This window comes from Phoenix dactylifera, chromosome 3, assembly GCF_051530095.1.
Source record: "Phoenix dactylifera cultivar Ajwa chromosome 3, Ajwa_hap1_PhDact_Kaust_v1.1, whole genome shotgun sequence".
NCBI classification, from domain to species: domain Eukaryota; kingdom Viridiplantae; phylum Streptophyta; class Magnoliopsida; order Arecales; family Arecaceae; genus Phoenix; species Phoenix dactylifera.
The window spans coordinates 50,909,547-50,929,724 of NC_143192.1; the positions used below are offsets into that span (position 1 = coordinate 50,909,547).

At 36.8% G+C, this 20,178-nt stretch overlaps 1 protein-coding gene across 1 annotated transcript; it reads right to left on the reverse strand.

Annotated features, from left to right (window-relative positions):
- Positions 1-1,479: 1,479 nt before the first annotated feature.
- Positions 1,480-19,595, reverse strand: LOC103708011 (26S proteasome non-ATPase regulatory subunit 13 homolog B-like). Its single transcript, XM_039118497.2, has 6 exons — positions 19,194-19,595; positions 13,722-14,168; positions 7,934-8,014; positions 2,622-2,818; positions 2,367-2,466; positions 1,480-1,999 (listed from the first exon to the last, which is right to left on the reverse strand). The coding sequence occupies exons 1-6, from the start codon at positions 19,344-19,346 to the stop codon at positions 1,814-1,816; spliced, it is 1,164 nt and encodes a 387-aa protein (XP_038974425.2). The 5' UTR covers positions 19,347-19,595; the 3' UTR covers positions 1,480-1,813.
- Positions 19,596-20,178: the final 583 nt, after the last annotated feature.

Here is a 20,178-nt window from a genome sequence, read left to right on the forward strand (position 1 = left end):
CGCAGGCAGTGAGTGGGGAGTATAGTAAGGGTTGTAGTTAAGGATGGGTCGAACTTCATTGGGCTATGAGCCGGGCTTTGGGTCGTGCTCGCACCCGGCCCGTTTTGTTTGGGGCTATATTGTTCTAGCTCTATAACTGGGCTGAACACTTTTCCACCAGGCCTTAAGCCCAGCTCAAAGCTGACCCAACTCAACAAACCTAGGTGACTTGAGCATGGGTCAAATCCTAGCCAAAAGAGAGAGGTGCAACTTGGACTGGACCAACCCCAACCTACCCACGCAACACGCTAATCAAGTGCGCTTAGGTTAAGGTTTTGCATATTCGACTTGGGTTTAGGTTCAAATATCCTAAATTGACATTATGTTGGATTGGATGAGGTTTGGCCTTTAACCCAACCCAAGCCACGCCTAACCCAACCCAAACCCAATAAACAAATGAGTAAACAAACAATAAATCATGTTTCTATTTCATATAGTTTATTTGTTAAATTATATAAATGTTACTAAAATTGATGAATGATTAAGGCCTAAATGCAGCACATGTTGATCTAATAAAAACATCCCAAATTTTTCTCTTTATCTTAAATTTCTTATTCAACTAAAGCTAAACCAACTAACATGAGCTAACCCACCCCGACATGACTGACGCAACCCGACCCGACCCAGAAATAGCTTAGGATTGAGCAAGATTAGAGTAATCCCAACATGATATTAGATTGGGTTGGGTTAATATTTGCCCCCCAATTAACCCAACCAGCTTGAGTGGCAGCAGCCCAAGCCCGTACACACGAGTAAATAAAGTTTACCTATGCAAACAAGATTGAACATGGCAATCAAGGCCAGAAATACCCATCCAAGGAGCAATATCTATAATATATAGTGATACAAGTTTTTTGTTTTGAATGATATAGCGGTAAATGTGACACCATCGGTTTTCAAACCCTGGACCTCTCTGAGAGCAAGCATTCACGAGAGAGGTGCCAAGCAGCTGAGCTAACAGCTATTGGTTGCAGCACAAATTTCATCTGCCATCTGCATAACACTTAATTATAATATCAGTTTATTCTACCATTGTCGCAATACCGTATAAAGTGCCCTCAAGTTGACAAATGATCTGAAAGAGCAACCTAAGTTTGCATGACAGACGTCCTCTTCTCCAATCTCCATGCAAACATTCCAACACCGTAAGATGTGAAATACCACCTTTTTGTGTGGCAACAATATATAGCCCACAAAGCTGAATCACAGAAGAGAAGCAACTTGAGACAAGTGCAGTTAAAACATGGCAGAGATGTTTTTTTTTTCAATTTATTAACAATGCCTTATCCGGTACTAGATTTCATCTTCATAATCCCTCAAAAACCTTACTAACTGTATTTCTACTAAATGGCAGCAAACATCCAAATTCAGTTCCCATCATTCAGCACATGCGGAAACAACAAATTCAATGATTCAAATAATTATGACGACAAAACAGTGTGAGAAAGTGAGCAGCATTTGTCTCGCATTAATGTCTAACATGCATCATTGCTGAATCACGAAAGAAATAGATGATCTGACTTGAAAGTGTTCGCTGACCTGAAACATATGGTCCTCCATCTCTGTAAGCATATCTCAAATTCTAACAGTTCTCTGAAAGATTTAAAAAATACAGGCCTCAGGTCAGCTCTCAGCTGCCGCCCCTCGTGCACAAAAAAATTCAAGGCATCAAAGAGATAGGACTTGGACAAGGGCTGCAGCACTATTTCCTTTGCTTGCTTCTGTGACTTAAAGGTGTTGCAAAGAGCTTGTAAAGAAGAGGCGACAGAGCACATCATGATGCCACTAGATCAGGCGTCTCTGCTTCAACCGACAACAAAGTTGTATGCACCTTGCCCATCCATGCATCCAGCCGATCACGCAAGGATTTGATCTGTGAGATTCCCAAAACCCTTGGCTGCACCCATGAGACATGAACTGTGCCCTCAACTTGATCTATTATGCCTTCAATAAGATGAACCTGTTTAGTATATCCAAAGTATTAATACAATGTGACATAAGCAGCAATAAATAAACTACAAATAACACCTACGGCGTTTTTTGCTTACTCCACAGTAGCAACTAAAAGTGAGGATGGATTCATCTAAACATCAAACTGATGAAAGGGCTTAATGTGTAATTTTAATGAGGTTACATTTGCTTTGGCTGTTTGACTAATATGTGCCCTAGAATGAATACAAATCCCATTGCCAAAAGTTCTCTCCCCACTTTTTCTAGTCTGGGGAATTTCAAAAGACTGATCCTTCTTCGCATGAGCTAACAAAATGACCACTAAGGCATATCTCCCTGCCCAGCCAACAAAGATAAATGCAGAAAGTATAACTTACGGAGAGGCTTTTCATTAGAAGATACTCCACATCTTCGATAGAAAGTCTAGTTTGTTCGGCAATAATACTTAATGGAATGGTTCGATCTTCAGATGGCCGACTGCAAAGAAAAAGATAGCAACATTTCGAATCAAGCAGCAACAAAAAATAAATAAATAAAATTAAAAAAATAAATATGACAAACTTGAGGTTCCTGTATTGTACTCTAGAAAAACTGTAAAACATGCATATTTGGTACTGCATAGCAGATCTTACCTAAAGATGATTTCCATCAAACAAAGAATATTGATTTTTTCAAGTAGCTTCTTCTCATTCTCTAGTAACGCAGGCTGTGCACTCAAAGCAGCATTATGAACACGGCAGAGTTCTTGATAGCGCATCAGATTGCCAGTGTTAAATGCCTGGAGTATATGGTAAAGCCACTCCACTTTGGTTCCAAGAAGACTATTGATCTGCAAAACAAACCACAAGCTCAACATATCTAATAGGACATAGGGCATTTGAATTCAGAGTTATATAGTGGGAGACAAAAAGTGACAAGGCACATAAAAGACTAGGTATATCAACCATAAAACGAGAGCAGACTATTGCAAACAAAAGTAAAGAAAGAAATTAACATTTTACTAATAAAACATGCAAAAAAGCACAGAATGTCTTGGAAGAAACCCATTGTCATTTTTTTTCTTGGAGACATAGTCAAGACTTTCAAATGTTTCTATCTTTGCCTGTCATATGGAGTTTCCACCGAAATCTATACTTGCTGCCAGAGAAAATGATAAAATGTTTCTTTTCATGCACTAGCAGAATTTTGTCTCCTCATACTACATTGAAGAATAAGGAACAAATAAAATAGAATAACAAGTAAAATACAGCAACCGAGCAAGAGTTGCCTTTTCACTTTGTGTTTTTTCAATGTTTCAGGATAATGATGTCTTCTATAGCCATTGAATATCATAAGAAAATTGTGTCTGTAAATTTAGGCAGTGATGCTTACAAGAAGAAAATTCTAGAAAACAGAACTTTGAGACAAGCAAAACGAAACAATGGCAAAGTTAAAAAAAACACCACTTCATGGAAGCTGAATAATGGTAATCTGGAAATAATGCATGTTAGATCAACAAGGCACAGCGAATTTAAAGATGGCCCATGCATTAGGCTCAGACTTGATGAGGAGAATGACAGGAGATTATAATAGATAACAAAATGGGTAAAAGGTGGTTGATATGGCTATCCTTAGCAATGTATGGCAATGAATTATTTGCAATGAAACCTAACCAGATCAAGCAATTAATTTTTGCTGTGATTATCAATTATTGGAGACTAGAATTGGGCATGTGCAAAATGCATGGTGAAGCTATTATGGGATCTGATGGTGATACAAACAGGAGAACATATGAAGATATGGGATCAGATGGTCATACTTGCAAGGTTTACATTTTTGCACCCTTTTAAAAACCTCTTGTAGCTATCTAAACAGTGTACAATAGAAGAATGAGAAACACAAAGAATTCACCCTACAAAAAATGGGATATTTTTGCCATTCCAGTTGATGAAGGCAAAACCATAAAAGAAAAAAAATAGAGATGTGATGCCAAAAAAACAGAGATGTGATGCCCTAGCAGGTGTGAATAAGACTTGCTCATTGGTATCAATATGATTGCAAGTAAACCAGGATAATTTTTTAGAACATTAGACAAAGACATTCAACAGCCAGTGATGCTGCGCTTTTGAGAAATATGTATTGTAGAGAAAATTTCGGCATATGATTTTGGAAGTTTTATCCAAACACTGCTGTTCATGAAGGAACTATAGTATGTGGAAAAGTTAAAACCATGCAAAATTCTGTTATAGATTTCACCTAAACAAAGCCAAGACAACTAAAAATTAAGGCACATACATAACATAGCACAGCAGTCATATCATAACCATAGACGATACTTGTGTCGAATCTCACAAAATGTGTCTGAACAATATAAATCTTCTTGAGTATTGGTGGAAAGTGAAAATAATTTAGAAAACATAGACATACATGGGCATAACATGTGCTGGGAAGGAGGAGGGAAAGGGAAAGGTATGAGAAAGGAAGGAGGGGGGGGGGTGCTATTGTCTGCCATTTTATAGCATTCACTTGAACTTGATTGCCTTCCACCTTTCTCCCCCTCTCTTTAGGTCTCTCCCTTCCACCTACCTCTTTATGACTTCAATCCAGCCCAGAAACTCAGGATGCTAATCAACCTGAGCCAGTTTCACTGATTGTTTGGGGCAATTAGACATCCATTTTAGCACCACTGAGCCACCTAAGCGCCTGACAATGAAAAACACCTGTCCTTGGCAAAGCACTTAGGTGCCAGCCCCACTTAATTCTGGTGCTCAAACTGTTTTCCAAGACATTAAGTTGCATATACCTGACCGGAAATGATTCAGGGCTATAAAGTGAGGCCTAGCCAGGACAAAATTTCAATCATTATTGCCAAGATTCCAGCCATATGCAGCGCATGCATCCGAGGAGACATTATCATTCCTATCTGTGCATACGACCAAGCCCCGTGCTGGGCTAATCTCCACCGTGGATGTTGCACTCAATATGAGAAATCCTTTACATCTGAGCTGGAATCTTGGTTGTGGCCCCTCCTATCAAAGGGAAGTCATATACACAGCCACCTCCATTGGGCCCCTCCTCCCAGATAAACACTTCTTCAACTAAGATTTATATTAGAGCCCAATCTATTAGACAATCCAACTTATCTCCTTGCCAAAAAAAATCAATAAGAAAATTGACAGGCACTAGTATTCAAGTAAACCAGCCAAATATCATTTCTCGATCATATGAGAGAATTCCTAGATGTTCTCTCTCTCTCTCTCTCTCTCTCTCTCTCTCTCTCTCTCTCTCTGTGTGTGTGAGAAAATCTCTTTACCTCCATTACAATACAAGTTTGAGTTTTCTCCCTTTGAATACTTTCCATTAACACCGCAAATATTTCTTTAAGAATTTTTACCTCCATTACTAATACAAAATTTGATGTTTCACACTTTAAGTATTATCCATTAACACCACAAGTATTTCTTTATGAAGAATTTTCTTTTATATGGTACATTTTCTTTCATAACAATGTCATAAATTATTTTATATGACTTTATTTAGTCCTCTACATTTTCTAATTATTAGTAATGTATATCATAAGTTTATATACTCAGATTTATAGTTTGTCACTGAATTTCTCCCTGCTTGCAAACCAACTCGTTGCAAGCCCCATATTGGCCATGCTCGCTAGGAATTATTCAAGATTTCACATACTAATTGGAAGTATTTTTTTAAAAAATTTCATATCAACCCAATATAATTATCCCCCACCCCAAAGAAAAAAGTACAATGATCTATAACACTTTTAGGCTATATTCAACACAATGTTCTTTAAGTTGTAGATATGGCATTCTGGTTTTGCTCATCAAAAAAGAAACGTTATTCTGGCTCTGCCCCCGTTTGCACGTCTTCCCATTGATATACATTGTTGCAACCCTCAATCACAACAATAAAATTACAAGTCAATCAAGAACAACCAACTAAAACATCTTAGCTTAACTTTATTAGACAAGTATTGTCAATGCTAAGCCAAATCCAGATCTAATCTCTATTTCCATATGTTCATTTATTCCTTCTTCTCTTCAGCTCCTCTAGTTTGTCACCTCTACGCACGATTAAGAAAAAAATTATTTCTTTTTGACCTTTATTGACCTTATAAATTGTAATGCTTGTCACAAGTTTTAGTACAACACGGTATTGAGAAAGATTGGCTAGGTGTTGGACAACTAAACCCTTAATTTATGATAACAAGAATAATCAGATAGGTACTGTAAGTTACTATTGAAATTCCAAATACTTACAATGTTCCCTTGGTTTTACTATTTATTTAATATACACACTTCAAAAAATACTCACAACTTTGGACTTTACTACACAGGCATGACCTATGCAAATAAGATAATTCAATAACTTTTCTTTTTTATTTTGATATTCACCATGTGACTTGATATTTCTTTAAATAGCCTTTGGAAAGTGATGTAGTTTATGTCCGAAGCAGGTTTAGTTAATTTTCTAATTTTATCGAGTCTTAGGTAGTAAAGGTCATGTTATACTATTGGAAGTTTCATGCTAATATTTAGAGCTTTTTTCTAGTGGGTTTTTGAGTCCTATTATGAGCAGAATTATCATCTAAAAATACTATTTTTATTAGGTTAAAAAAAATAAATTCATTAGGATTGTGATTTCAAAAGATTCTTTGATGGTCTTTTATGTGGGATCCTATAGAATTATAAATTTATTAATATTAGAAACTCTTTAATTATTTTTGTATAATGGAGTTTTATGTTGACTAGGAGTCCTACTTGGAGTCGCATAATGTCAATTAAAATCTTTGGTCCATAACAAGTTGGTACTCCTTTTGAGATCAGAAAACATCATTTAAGCATTGCTTTGTGTATCTATAAATGCGTACCCATGGGGAGTCACAAATCATGAATGATTGATTGATTTTATTGAATGAAATGACTTCTTTGCAGAGATTTGTCTCTCTTCTCTCTATTCTTCTTCTCCTCCTCTATCCAACCCCTTGTTCTCTTTCCTTCTACTTTCTCACTGTTTTGGTTGTGGAAAAAGATAAATATTCAAATCTAATCAAATCTGAAATTTGTTTCTTCTTATATCTATAATATTTGCAGCCCTAGAACTAAGGGACGGGATGAGAAAGTTTCTAAAGTTTTGGAATAATAAATCAAAAATTATCATAACAAAAATCAAACATTTGGATGCAGCGGACTAAGGTTAGCCCAAACATGGCCTAAAACCCGAAAACACACTATCATACTCATCAGATATATATTTGTTACCCCATAACATGCATTGCATGCATATATGCACAAATATGTGTGCATTGCCTGCATGCATATATACATGTACTACCATGCAATATCTGTAAGCAAAATACATATATTTGTAAATACAATTCTTCCCATTTGTGATGGCAAATGAGAAAAACAATGATTTTTCTTTTAAAAAAGTCTAGCTTTATGTGTTTCGCTAAATTATCTATTAGTTTACTACAGGCATATATGAATTTAAACAATATATATAGAAAATACACATCAAGAAAGATGGGTACACAATTCTGAACCCAGTCAGATTCCCTCATGTCAATGCAGTATCCAGACAGAGTAAAATTTCTTCATTGTCAATGCAGTACCGAGGTAGAACATCAAACTAAACCCACTCTTTGTTGTTACAACTAACATATAGAGGAGAAAAAAAAATGCAAACAAAAAGAACAGTACAAATTAACATGGAAGCATGAGATTAACAAGGAACAAAATCCCTCTTGCCTGAATAAAAATATAAAAATGCAACTAAAATCTTAACAAGTCCAGATGTATCACTTCATACAACGCTATCAATTGAATTCTTTTTTTTCCTATAAGCACAGAACCAAACAAGTTTCTGTGACACAAATATAAACAATTAAATGTTTAATATTTGCATAAAAATGACATAATATTTATGTAAAGCTTTCACTTACAATTGGATGGGCAAGCAATTCCCCAAAGTTATATATGTTATCACCCAGCAAAGCAGAAAGGGAAAGGTCAAATGCCAAATCCTGAACGCATAAAACAAGTAAAACATTAGTCAAGTAAGGACGACAAGCATTAGTACATTAAACAACTTGCTTTTCAATATTTTTAAGTGAAAGATTAAATAACTAAAGCAACAAGAACTTTGGTGGAATAAAGAGGCTGCAAGATTTACTCCACGAATAGAAAGGAGTAAAAAAATTACAAAAATTTAATGTCTCTTAAATTAAGGCCCTGTTCGGATGTCTGCACAAAATATATGCTGGATAAGATCACATAGGTGGAAAGTGCAATAGGAAGACACCAAAAAGAAGGGACCGATCAAAAAAGGCTTGTTAGGAACCAATTATCCCTAGACCTTAGGAATAATGAAAATTGGCTTTTGAGTGAAATCAATTTGTAACAATCCAGGACCTCACCCAAAATAGCTAGCCGGAAGGTATTATTTGGGTTCCTTAGTCCTGTATAAGTACCCAAGATCTCCTCGGCGAATAACTGATGTGGGACTAAACATGCCCACGCGGGTCCTTACATACTCCTTCCGTTTAAGTCCTGACATTCTCGTCAGATTAAGGGTTTAAATTCATTCAAATCTAATCACATGCACCACAATAGGCCCATGGTCAGCCTCCATCAACCCGTGCTGCAGTATTCCCTAGTCCACATAGGCTATAGCCCGAGTTCACTCCGATACCATTAAGCGTCGCGGCCGGCTAGCGACGCCTGCAGCGGGCCTCCCTCCCGAGTGCGCCCTTCTTACTTTGCGGGAGGAAGAAGGAAGAAGGGAAAAAGAAAGCTTCGGAAAAAAGTGAGGACGGAGAGAAAGAAAAGAAAAGAAAAAGAAAAGGAAGAAAAGAAAAGAAAAAGAAGAAAAGAAGAAAAAGAAAAGAAAAGAAAAGGAAAAAAAATAGATACATAAATAAATATATTAAGATAATAAATAAATATATTTAAATAAAATAAAATAACAAAATAAATAAATGAAAAATGATGAACGAGTGGCAAATAATCTATTCACTATGATATTGCTAGGTACTATGGGTTTGTCATCCGAGCCTAAGAATTTGTGAGCGAATTGAGATAAGTGACCCTAGCACAAATCTTATTGATTTTGAAATACTGAAATTATTTTAGATATAAAATTATAAATTATATGACTGATTATGCATTTTATTAAAAATTAGGATCAAGCATAAGTTAGCAAGTACTTCATGATTTTGATTAAATGGCATCCTTCATGAATACTACCATATGGTGTATACACAAAATATGATTATGTTGAAAATTGCATGAAAAGGATGTTTGTGGCATAATTCATTTTCTAATCTATTTATGACGTATGGTTTATGAAAAGTATGAAATGATTTGCAAACTCTCAGATTGCTATGTACGGCCCTCGTCAGCGGGTTATAATATCTCGACCAACGGCCTTCGCCAGCGGGTTATAATAGTTGGCAAAGATTATGGCGCTGTTACGGGTTATAATGACCATAGTTGCACTATCATCTGAGAGCACGATGTTTAAAGCATGAAATAATAGCAGAATTTTACATTGCATCTCCATCTTAATGAAATTGCATGATTGAGCATGTATTGCTTTGTGACTTGTTTTGGATATATTATCTATGAAATGCTTTACTTTGCTATAACTGTTAATTTTTATAAATAATGCATTGGCATGTGAAATATTATGCTTGATCCGGTAAGATGGTGCATGGTTACTTAATGAGCCGCATAGCTCATATGACTCTTGTTGTTTTTCTTTTAGATAAATAAGGTTGCTAGGAGCAGGAAGCCTGAAGACTTTAGGGTTTATAAAATTATTTCTAAATGTTCAACTTTTAGAGCATTGTATAGTTCTATTTTGGAAAACATTCTATAAATAAAATGATATTTTTGATATGAATTGAGATTGTGGCTTCGTGTTATTATGGGCAATAGCTTACAGTAGCACGACCGTGTCACAGGCCGGATTTGGGACGTGACAAAATAAGATGATATTTTTATATGAATTGGCATTGTGGCTTCGTGTTATTATGGGCAATAGCTTACGGTAGCACAGCCATGTCACGGGCCGGATTTGGGGCGTGACACAATTATCCTGAAAAAAGGAATAACATGATCTATGATTCCCAAGGACTACTCATATTTCTCTTCTCTATTTGTTTCTCCTCAATTCTTTTTTTTTTGCTGAAGCGGATCTGTCATACACAGCAGGTACGAATACACCCAAAAAAGTCAAAACACAACAAGTTCCAGAGCGCACCAGGTAACTCCCTCTCCCCTAGCCAAATAGTCTCCCCAAAATGGTTAGCCACGAAAGAGGCTACCCAATCTGCTGCCCTATTAGCTTCGCGGTACACATGCTTTGCCTAAACGGCCATCCCCTGACTCACCACCTCAATCCTTTCTCAGCCATGCAAGATTATCTGCAGATGCTATAGCTGAGCATTCAAACATGGCCTAAAGGAAATCAACAAATCGGTTTGCAGACTATAGTAGTTACATTAAATATATGAATCATGACTTCTGTTGAACTTCACCCAATTCACAATATAAGAAAAAGGAAATAGTTTCCTTTATCGTCGAGTACTAAGCAGATGAAAACCAAGATATGCATCTCACAATGAGAAATTAGCCTATATTGAAACAAAAGGAGTTAAGAGTTGTTGCTTGACCCACACTGGTGCAGACTCCAACTAGTCCAACCCTGTGCTAGACAGTAACATATTTAGCGCTCATGTGCTTAAGAAAATTAGAATACTTAGCTTATATGTCATTTTTACACACTTGTTCCCATGATTGTTGATATGGAACCTAAAAATTGGGTAATATGACCAAATGCGCCAACCTTCAGACATTCCTACCAATTTATGTTGTTACAAATTAAAAGATCAAAAGTATAACATTTAATGAGAATTAAACTAAAAGACTTTATAGCATACCTAAGCATCTCTGTTAACTTGCTCATGTGAGCAGATATGGACTTCTAAGTTGCAAATTATTATAACCAATAAAAGAGCAAGTAATATTTAACAAGGCCATTTAGACATGGCTAAGTATCTTTTGACCACCAATGACTACATTGACCAAACCACCAAATAGTTAAAAAGTATTGTAAAAATAAATTAACCCCTGATAACATACTATTACAAGGATGGAAGATCCTGCGCTGAATCGTAGTTAGATTCCATGAATTATGGTGATTTATTATACGGCCAAGGCCAAGCAAAATCTGTTCATAATCAATTAAGCATTAAATGGACATAAAATTCAAAAACAAGATTGTCATATTTTCATTTTGCATATCTAAGCACTAGATCTCACATATATGTCACTATGCATCCAGCAATTAACAAAACATTTAATCACATTAACATAACACTACTATTCTGAAATGCTAATCTATGCGGATGCACATACATAGGCAGCCCTATGACCACTCTGCAAAGGGTAAGATAGGTCACAAGTTGGGTTCCCAACTGGCCCACATAAGCCCAAGCCCTGGATATGTAACCCTTCGTCTTCTTTGTTTTATTTTTATGTTTGATTGGGCCATTCAAACATTTCTTCTCTTTTATCTAATACTAAAGTAATTTACATTTTAACATTTTCTAAAATACAAGCCACATGGGCGAGCACCAAGTGGCTGCATTCCCCTTAAGGCTTAAGCGCCAAGTGGTACCTTGAGCACCCACAAACAGTGGCTGCTTTTTGAAACCTTGCATAACAACATGATGATAAGCCAAAATTATATATGGGGGAGAATATGGAATTGGTATAACTTCTATCTTGTTTAGAACAATAAGATTAAATAATTTGAAAAGTTCTACATATTAGCATTTTTTGCAAATACATGGACTCGTGGACTTGTGTAGCTGCATAAATGATCATCAAATTTTAAGACTCATATTACAAATAGGCCACAGCTTAAAACAAATTAAATCTTAGGGCACTGGTTAGTATAACACACTTTATACAACCACTATAGCAGAATTTATCCGGCCACAAATGACATGCAGATAATGCTACAAAATATCCAAAGCTGTGACTTGTGATGATCAGCATGACACTACTAACTGAACATATTTTGCTTACAACACTTTCACTACCAAAAACTTGAACAATGCTGGACATGATTGAACAAGTATTACCGATCCGTATATAAGTACTAAGTTGACATGAAAAGAAGCAAAATATAGACATATGAGTTCCTGATTCTACATGTTTGAATATTCGGTCACACCTTAGTGGCTCTTTGGATGCCAGCATACATTGTCCATCATCAAAGGCTTGGAGCACACAATCCCAAAAACATAGGGATAACAGATTCCTTTTAAAAGGTCATTTTCGGTATCTCTTTCTTTTAGGGATTGTGCACCTCAAATTTTCCCTAATCTGTTAAATCCTTTCTCCAAGATTTGTCATACTGACCCATATCATCCCATATAGACCAATACCACCCCATACCATACCGTACCAATAAGGTACTACTACGATACTGAGGTTCGGTTTGGCATACACGCCGAACCAGTCCGTACTAGTCTAAATTAAGTAAAACAGTCCGTACTAGTCTGAATTGAGTAAAACAGTCCGTACTGCCCAATTTCGGATGGTACCTTGGCTGGGAGTGAGAACAAGTGCTAGAAGCCTGTCTCGGTATAGGATATGTTCATACTGTACCGATCATACAATATCGATCATACCAAACCGAACCAATAATATACCGATACAATTCTCAATACCAGTTTTGTAGACCTTGCCATTCTCCAGTCTCGTAAATCCTCACTATTAACTAGGTAAGGCATATTCTAAGGACAAGTTATGTATTAAAGAGACCCTTAAAGATGTTGCAAAGCACCAAATACCTAAAAAAGATGGAGTCAAGAATCCTTAATCATCATATAATACTAAGACAAACCACTTGACTCCTCTTCATGTATGCTTCTTAAAGAAACAATGAAATCAAAATCTCACAATAATATATGCATGTAAAAAGTTGTTATTTCCGACGGTGATTTTTCAACAACTCAAGCTCATGCTCCAACTTAACCCTATCCAAAAGGTCATTGAAAATATATAAGCTAAAGAAGACAATTGAAAAGGTCATCAAGAATATACAAGCAAAAGAAGAAGAAGAAGAGGAGGATGATGATGATGATGATGGGACAAAGCAATGGGGAATTTCAATTTTCACTGGAGGGATCTGTTGCATATCACATGTCTTTTTTTCTTTAATCTTAACTTTAAGGTCATAATTATCAAATCAAAGAATATGAAAGTTTTAGATTATAATCCGCATCCAAACTAATCTTACATGGAGTGTGGCATGCTATGAAGATCTGCATCTTCCATGGACTATGGTACGCTACTAGATTCCACATGCTCATTTATCACAAATTTCTTTATAACTAAATTCCAATTTACTTTTAAAATAAAGAGAGAGAAAGAAAGATTCAGGATGATCAACACAACAACTGTTGAATATATCAGTCAATTCCATTCTACGATAGTGTGCATTATATAATTAGAACTGAAGAAAGAGAATAAGTCTAGCAAGCAAATGGGCTGAAGAAAGAAGTATATAGTAAAGCCAACATAAAATCTAAAGTGTTTTTGGTGCTCAGGAAAGGTTGAAAACGGACAGCATCAAAGGAATTTCTAGAAATCCAGGAAAACAAGACATTTTCATTTTATTCAACATCCGAATTATCATACCAACAAAAATCTTACCAGCTTGAATGCTTCTGAAAGCGACTCTACTGTAGTGTATGCCAGATAAAGAAGTGCACTCTTATAAAACTCAGCAAATTCCTGGCAAGATTTATGATACTGAGAAGATATCCAGTAATAGCTAGCCTGAACAGTAGGATCAACATCAGTCATGCTATGTAGTGTGGCCTTCCCCTCTTCTAGAAGTTTCTTACACTCCTTTTGATTCCCTTTCTCAAGATCAAATGCAGCTATTTGCATCTTCACGTATAATATAGGCTCTTCAATTCGTAACTCCTTTGTAGCATGCAGCTTCTCAATTACACCCTCAAGATAACTTATTGCAGCTTCTTTTTCTGAATACTGACGTGAAACTACTACAGCAAAATGGGCAAGTTTCAGGAGATTGATTTTTGTCTCAAAGTCCGTAATGAAGTTATGATATAGCTGTATGAGAGCATCACCCGCCTGAAAGAAATAGAAAAACAAATAAATAAATGAATAAGGTGAGCACAAGATAAAACATTTGTTCAGAGTCGAACATGACTAGAACAAAAATAAACTAAAATAAGATAAGCATGCATGCGCGCATGCAAAGAGGGAGAGGGGGCAAGAGAGAGAGAGAAAGAGAGGGAGGGCGAGAGAGAGGATGATGTATCAAATAAAGCATGTAGCCAGAGTAGGGTACACTTAAAAGCATTCATTTCTCTGTCCACTAAATGTATATGGGAGGCCTTAAAGAAATTATCATTTACACCTCAGAAAAGCACTCCCATATTTTACTTTAAAAGAGACAGAACTAATTCACGCAAGAAATACCATTCAGAATATTCTTTCTTTGCTTAACTGCCCGCAATACCTCCAGATTACAGATTTTTAATTGATTATATGGCATGAATCATACCAAAACTAGATAGATGGCATGGCACTAAATGGAAGCCAACCTTTCTATTACCCATAAATTAACAAACGGTTGAAAACAAAAGTCAAGGAAAGAAAGGCCCAGAGAACTTCTCTTGCAAGAGCAAGCCAAGTAGTGTCTGTTTCAGCAACATTTGGTTTAGAGAAAGCAAAACCATATGAAAAGACCTTTTCTAGCTTAACTTCTCTGACAACACAATGAAACATAAAAGTTTTTCATTCCTTAATATGACATGATAGATTAGCAGCTTGCTAAATCTCACCTTAACAGCCGCACTAATCTTCTCAACCCCAAGATTGTGAGATTTGTGATATCCAGATCAAAATATTAATTACTCAAAATGACCTATGTCATGATTCTGATATCAGATCATAATGATATAGATTGTTCAACTAATCAGCAAATAACTAGCAATGCACATCCTACAGAAAGAACAAGTTCTGTCTAAAACCACAAGATGAACAAGATTATTCTACAACAATCCTGCACTCTACACAACAATGAGAAGGCCCACAATTCTGAGTTGAGCACACATCAACACAGACTTCTCTAATCAGCAAATCATATTAAAGTACATAATATGAAGTAACAAAAGGCACATATTTGAATCCAAAATATCTCTGGCAAAATAATCTGAGAGTCCTAAACTCCATGCAACCATGAGAAAGTCCATTAGAGTTCAGAACACATCAAAACAGATTTCACGACTAATCAAGAAATGATATCAACTCACACCATACAGAAGAAACAAATGGCATTAAGCTGAAAAGCAATGAGATGCACAAGGAATCCTACCAGGCAATCATGAGAAGGCCCGTGATTGAAATTTAGTTGACACAGCGCATGCGCTTACCAAAAAAAAAATAATGGACATTTTGACATTTAACTCGCAATAGAGTTTATGTTCCCGCTAAAAGCCTATCAGGGACCAAGATCAGAGTACCCTCCCAACCTCTCCTAGAAGTGAAAAAGAGAGGGGGGGCAGATCACCAATATATGCAATGTTCTCATCCTTCAGTCATGCACTAAAATGAATCTCACTGAAAAGAATCAGGAATCCATCTATAGAATGTCGAGATAGAACATGAATGTTAAAGGTCAAATATAAACAACAAACATAGGGATTGACAAAAAAATCTAATAAGCTAGGCATGACAATTTGGAGAAAGTTCATCTCAATTATGGCCTTAGGCAAAGTGATGCATTTCTTGCCGGTACTTTTGATGTCAAATAACAAAGCTGAGTCACATATAGCATTTTTTTTTGAACGAAGCTTCTCAAAATGTAGAATCATGTCCAAGCCATGTATCGAGTTCAACTAGGATAATCCCACCTATAACATTCCACTCTGTTTAGGACCATACTTTCTGAAAGATATATAGATATCAAGTCCTTCTTTACTACTTATTCCATGTGATTTTCCGTCTACATCTACCCCTTTTTCCTTCTACATCTATCAAATCACATCTTCATACTGGTGGGGCCACACTTTCTATAAAATGTATAGATAACAAGTTCTTCTTTACTACTTCATCCCACGTGATCCTCGATTTATCTCTACTCCTCTTTCCTTCTACATGCATCTAATCACTCCTTCATATTGGTGCATCCCTATACAAAGGAATGATTTGACACATATAGAAGTAGCAAGGAAGAACCTCATATCTATACATCTTTCAGAAAGTGTGGCCCTAAACTGAACAGAATGGAGAAAAGGATTCATGTAGCCAAGGCATTCAAGAATGTTTTAAAATAAAAGGTAAAATCTCCAATAACATTTTATCAGTGCAATGGAGCATAACTTGTTGATGAAAACACAAGTACACCATAGAAAACAAGGTGATCTCTCATTTCAAGTAATTGTCAAATGTCGAGCATGCAAGAGGCACCCATAATCAAGGTGACAGTTTGTTCTAATGGAAAGTATCCAAAGACCAAGAAGTAATGCAATGCATAAATGTACTCTTACAAAGCACCAGAAACAAGAATAATGAAAGTGCATGGTCATAGAAAATTGATGGTATCTTAGGGTTAAGTATGCTCAAAAAGGGATTCAAAGGCCCATTTCACAACAAAGGTTACAACGGTGCCACACTGATACAGGCACTAAATCCATGAAAGAGTGCTGGAACCACTAGATTAGGGTGTTCCAAGATTACATAGCACAATTGTAACAAAAATATAGGTTTTATGGCTGTCCAGAAATTCCAGCACACGTCAAAACAGAGATTACAATTCAATAAATACAGGAGTAAACCTCAACTGTAATTAACATATGGATAGTGAATCATGGAAGGAAAATGAACCAGCACAGGAGCCGAGAGTTAAATAGCATTATAACAGCTGAATAAAAAGATTCTCAGCAAGTTATGCAGTAAATCAGTAAAAATATTAGGTTAAGATGTAAAGCAACAACAAAAATAGAGAAAAGATGGAGACAAAGAAAGAGAAGAAAAGGGAATAAAGAGAATTCCAGACCTCTCTAAAGAATGTATTTACTTTTCAATCTTTATCACAATTATTACATAGATCCAGCCGAACCACCTTTTTCAATCTTTCCAAAAATGGCCCCCGCAGAGAAAGGCTTCTCACCCTAAGAGATCAGGTCCTCTCCTTTTCCCTCTTCTTCCTCTTCTCTTCCCCTGAGAGACACAATTCTCTCAATAAGGGGGAAGCCCTACAAAGAGAGAAAGAAGGAAAGAGGGGAAGAGGCATCCCTCCTAAGGCAATTGCCTACCTATGGGACCCCATTACTAACTAATTAGGGCTGATGTGGCCTTTCAATGTAAGTGAAGCCACATCATCCCCCATCTAATCACTAAAATGACTCCAGGATATTCACCTAATCACTGAAAGGGCTCCAAGACATTCATCTAATCACTAAAATGACTCTTCAATGTTTTAACCTCGGTCGAATAAATTCTGAAACCAACTAAAGCCACGACTAATATATCTAAAAGAAAGATACAACAGATCAACGATTAAAATCAACTTAACAAAAACTCCATAAGCCTGTAGCTTCCCGAGCACCATTTGCTTCCACTAAGAGCCTCTTGTTTTCATGCTAGATTCCTAAAAATCCCCTTGCTTATTATGGATCTGAATACTAGGGAATTTTGCCATGAAAGAAAACTAACTGCTAGACTCTTTGATTTAGTGATAGATTTAAAGGATATAGACAATATCGAGCCCATTATTTTCATGGTGTAGTTGTTGATACCAACTTGTGAACTTCACAAGGGTGTACTGCTAAGGGCATCAAAAAAAAAATCGTTAGCATCCATGTTAACAGAAAAACAATGGCCCGAACCTTTCCTTTAGTTTGAATCTATAAACTCCTACCATTGTGACCATGAGTTGTATGTCCCTCATTAGCCAATTCAAGTGACAGAGCTTTGGGAGTGATAAGGTCTTTAGACCCAAAAACCTGACTAAGCATATAAAAATTAAGTTCTCCATATTGGATGGCTGAGGATAAGGCTGTTGCCCAAACTGAAAAAGACTAGGTCCCACCTAAGATTTCAGATCATAATGCCCAGTTAGGATTGAACCCTTGGATCGGGCCATTATTCTCACATGTTAAGGCTATTTAAAGTATGAAAATAGGAGATCCTCTTTGGCTGCTCATAGGTGAAGGATCCACAAGTTATTCAGGTAAGCAATCTCATCAAATGAATGTTCAGAGATAGCATATGTCAGGCCTAGGCCACGTTCATAGGATTTTTTCCTACCTAAGGCAATTCCATGAGTAGTGCGTAGAAAGACTGTCGTGCTATTTTAGTCAGATCCTATAAGGGATAAGCTAAACTTCAAACAGCCAGGGGACAAATTCTCACCTTACAATATGAAACAACAATTACAGACAACCCCGTGATAGGACTAGATGAAAAATTTGAAAAGACATACAACCAAAGAGCCTGTTGAAGTTCTACATACACTTTGAAGATGTCTAGCAAAGCAAAACCAACAACTGACCTAGTTACAGGTTCCGAAAACTTATATCAAGTACCCTTTGTTAAACAATCAGAATAGTATCAAATCGTTCTCTGAGTTGAAACATAATTCAATTGGTCGCAGACTGTTATATATTTCTGTTAGGGACTATAACGGAAAGGGATGCTTTTAGGGACTATAATACCTTGTCTTCAAGACAGTTCTGTTACCCAGCATCTCAAAAGCCAACCTTTGAAGGGTTTCTTGTCCCCATACAAGAGAACCATTGGACAAACACACCCCAAAAAACAAGGTCAAATTTAGAGCGCAATTAGAGGCTTCTTGGACACCAAGCGGTTCTTTTCTATTAATCTATACTGCAATAGATCTACAAAATTAGAAAATTTAAAAAAAAAAAAAGGAAATAGAGAGGTCCACTACCACAAAAGTTCTGAATTTTACCATGCAAACCAACAGTTTCACATAGATCCAATCAAAACAAACCAAAACAAAGATAGAAATGCGCAGAGAACCCTGATCTTCTCAAAATCCATTGAAAAGACCATGCAAGAAGAGGATTTAACGTAACTACAGAAAGATCCTAAACCCTAGCAAACAGGAAGGGAAGAAGGGCAGACCTGAACGACGGCTAGGGCCACGAACTGCTCGAGCTTGAGGGTGAGCTGGTGCCAGAGCTTCCGCTGGTACAAGTCGGCCAGGGCACTGTACCAGTCCGCGAGCTCCGGCTGGGCGTTCCGCTGCGATTCCAAGTACTGGAGAGCCCCCGCCATGGCTGGATCGACCTCCGTCCCGCCCTAGAGAAGAGATCGAAACGTTTCGGGACGAAATCTTTAAAACCCTAACTCGGCTTCTTACGTTTTCTTCTTTCGCCTTTTTTTTCTCCTTTCTTTTTTATTATTATTTAAAGCCGGCGTTTCCTTCAGGCGAAGAAGGGCGGAGGTTACTTTCGTCCCGGCGCCGGCGTTATATTTGGAGGTGGTCTCAAGGGCTCCACCGTTGGTATGGGATCAGACGAATCTGGGCGCTGTGATGGATGAACCTTTGGTTGAACCTTTTCTCCGTGCATGCGTTAGCTGTTAAGAGCAAACGCCGAACAGCCTTTCTAGCGAAACAATTATCGAAACGTTGACTTGAATTATGCAGGACCTACTGGCATTAGGTATGTGGCTTAGTGCCATTGATTGAATCTGTGCTCGTTGAGACGGTATTTTTTTCTTGTTTGTTTTACTCTTTTTTTTTATCCCTTCTTTTCCCATTGCTTTTGGCGGACGCATACTTGCAGGCCAAGCGATTCTTCTACCAGCTGCGGTTCGTGTAGAACGTAGAACTACGCATCACGTGCAATGCATGTGATTAGAAATGCATGGGCCAGTGTTACCCAAAAATATATATATATTAGCAGAGATATTGCCTATAAAAGACCATGCAGTGTGAAATTGATGAGTACATGTTCTTGAAGAAATTGTGTTTAGTTTCTAATTTAATTCCTGAATTACCTAATATGAGACACTATATATGTCATACTTTGCAAATTTCATGACGATATTCATAATGGGGATATCTTTGTTTCACGTGTTCAAAACTTTTAATTGTCATCTATTA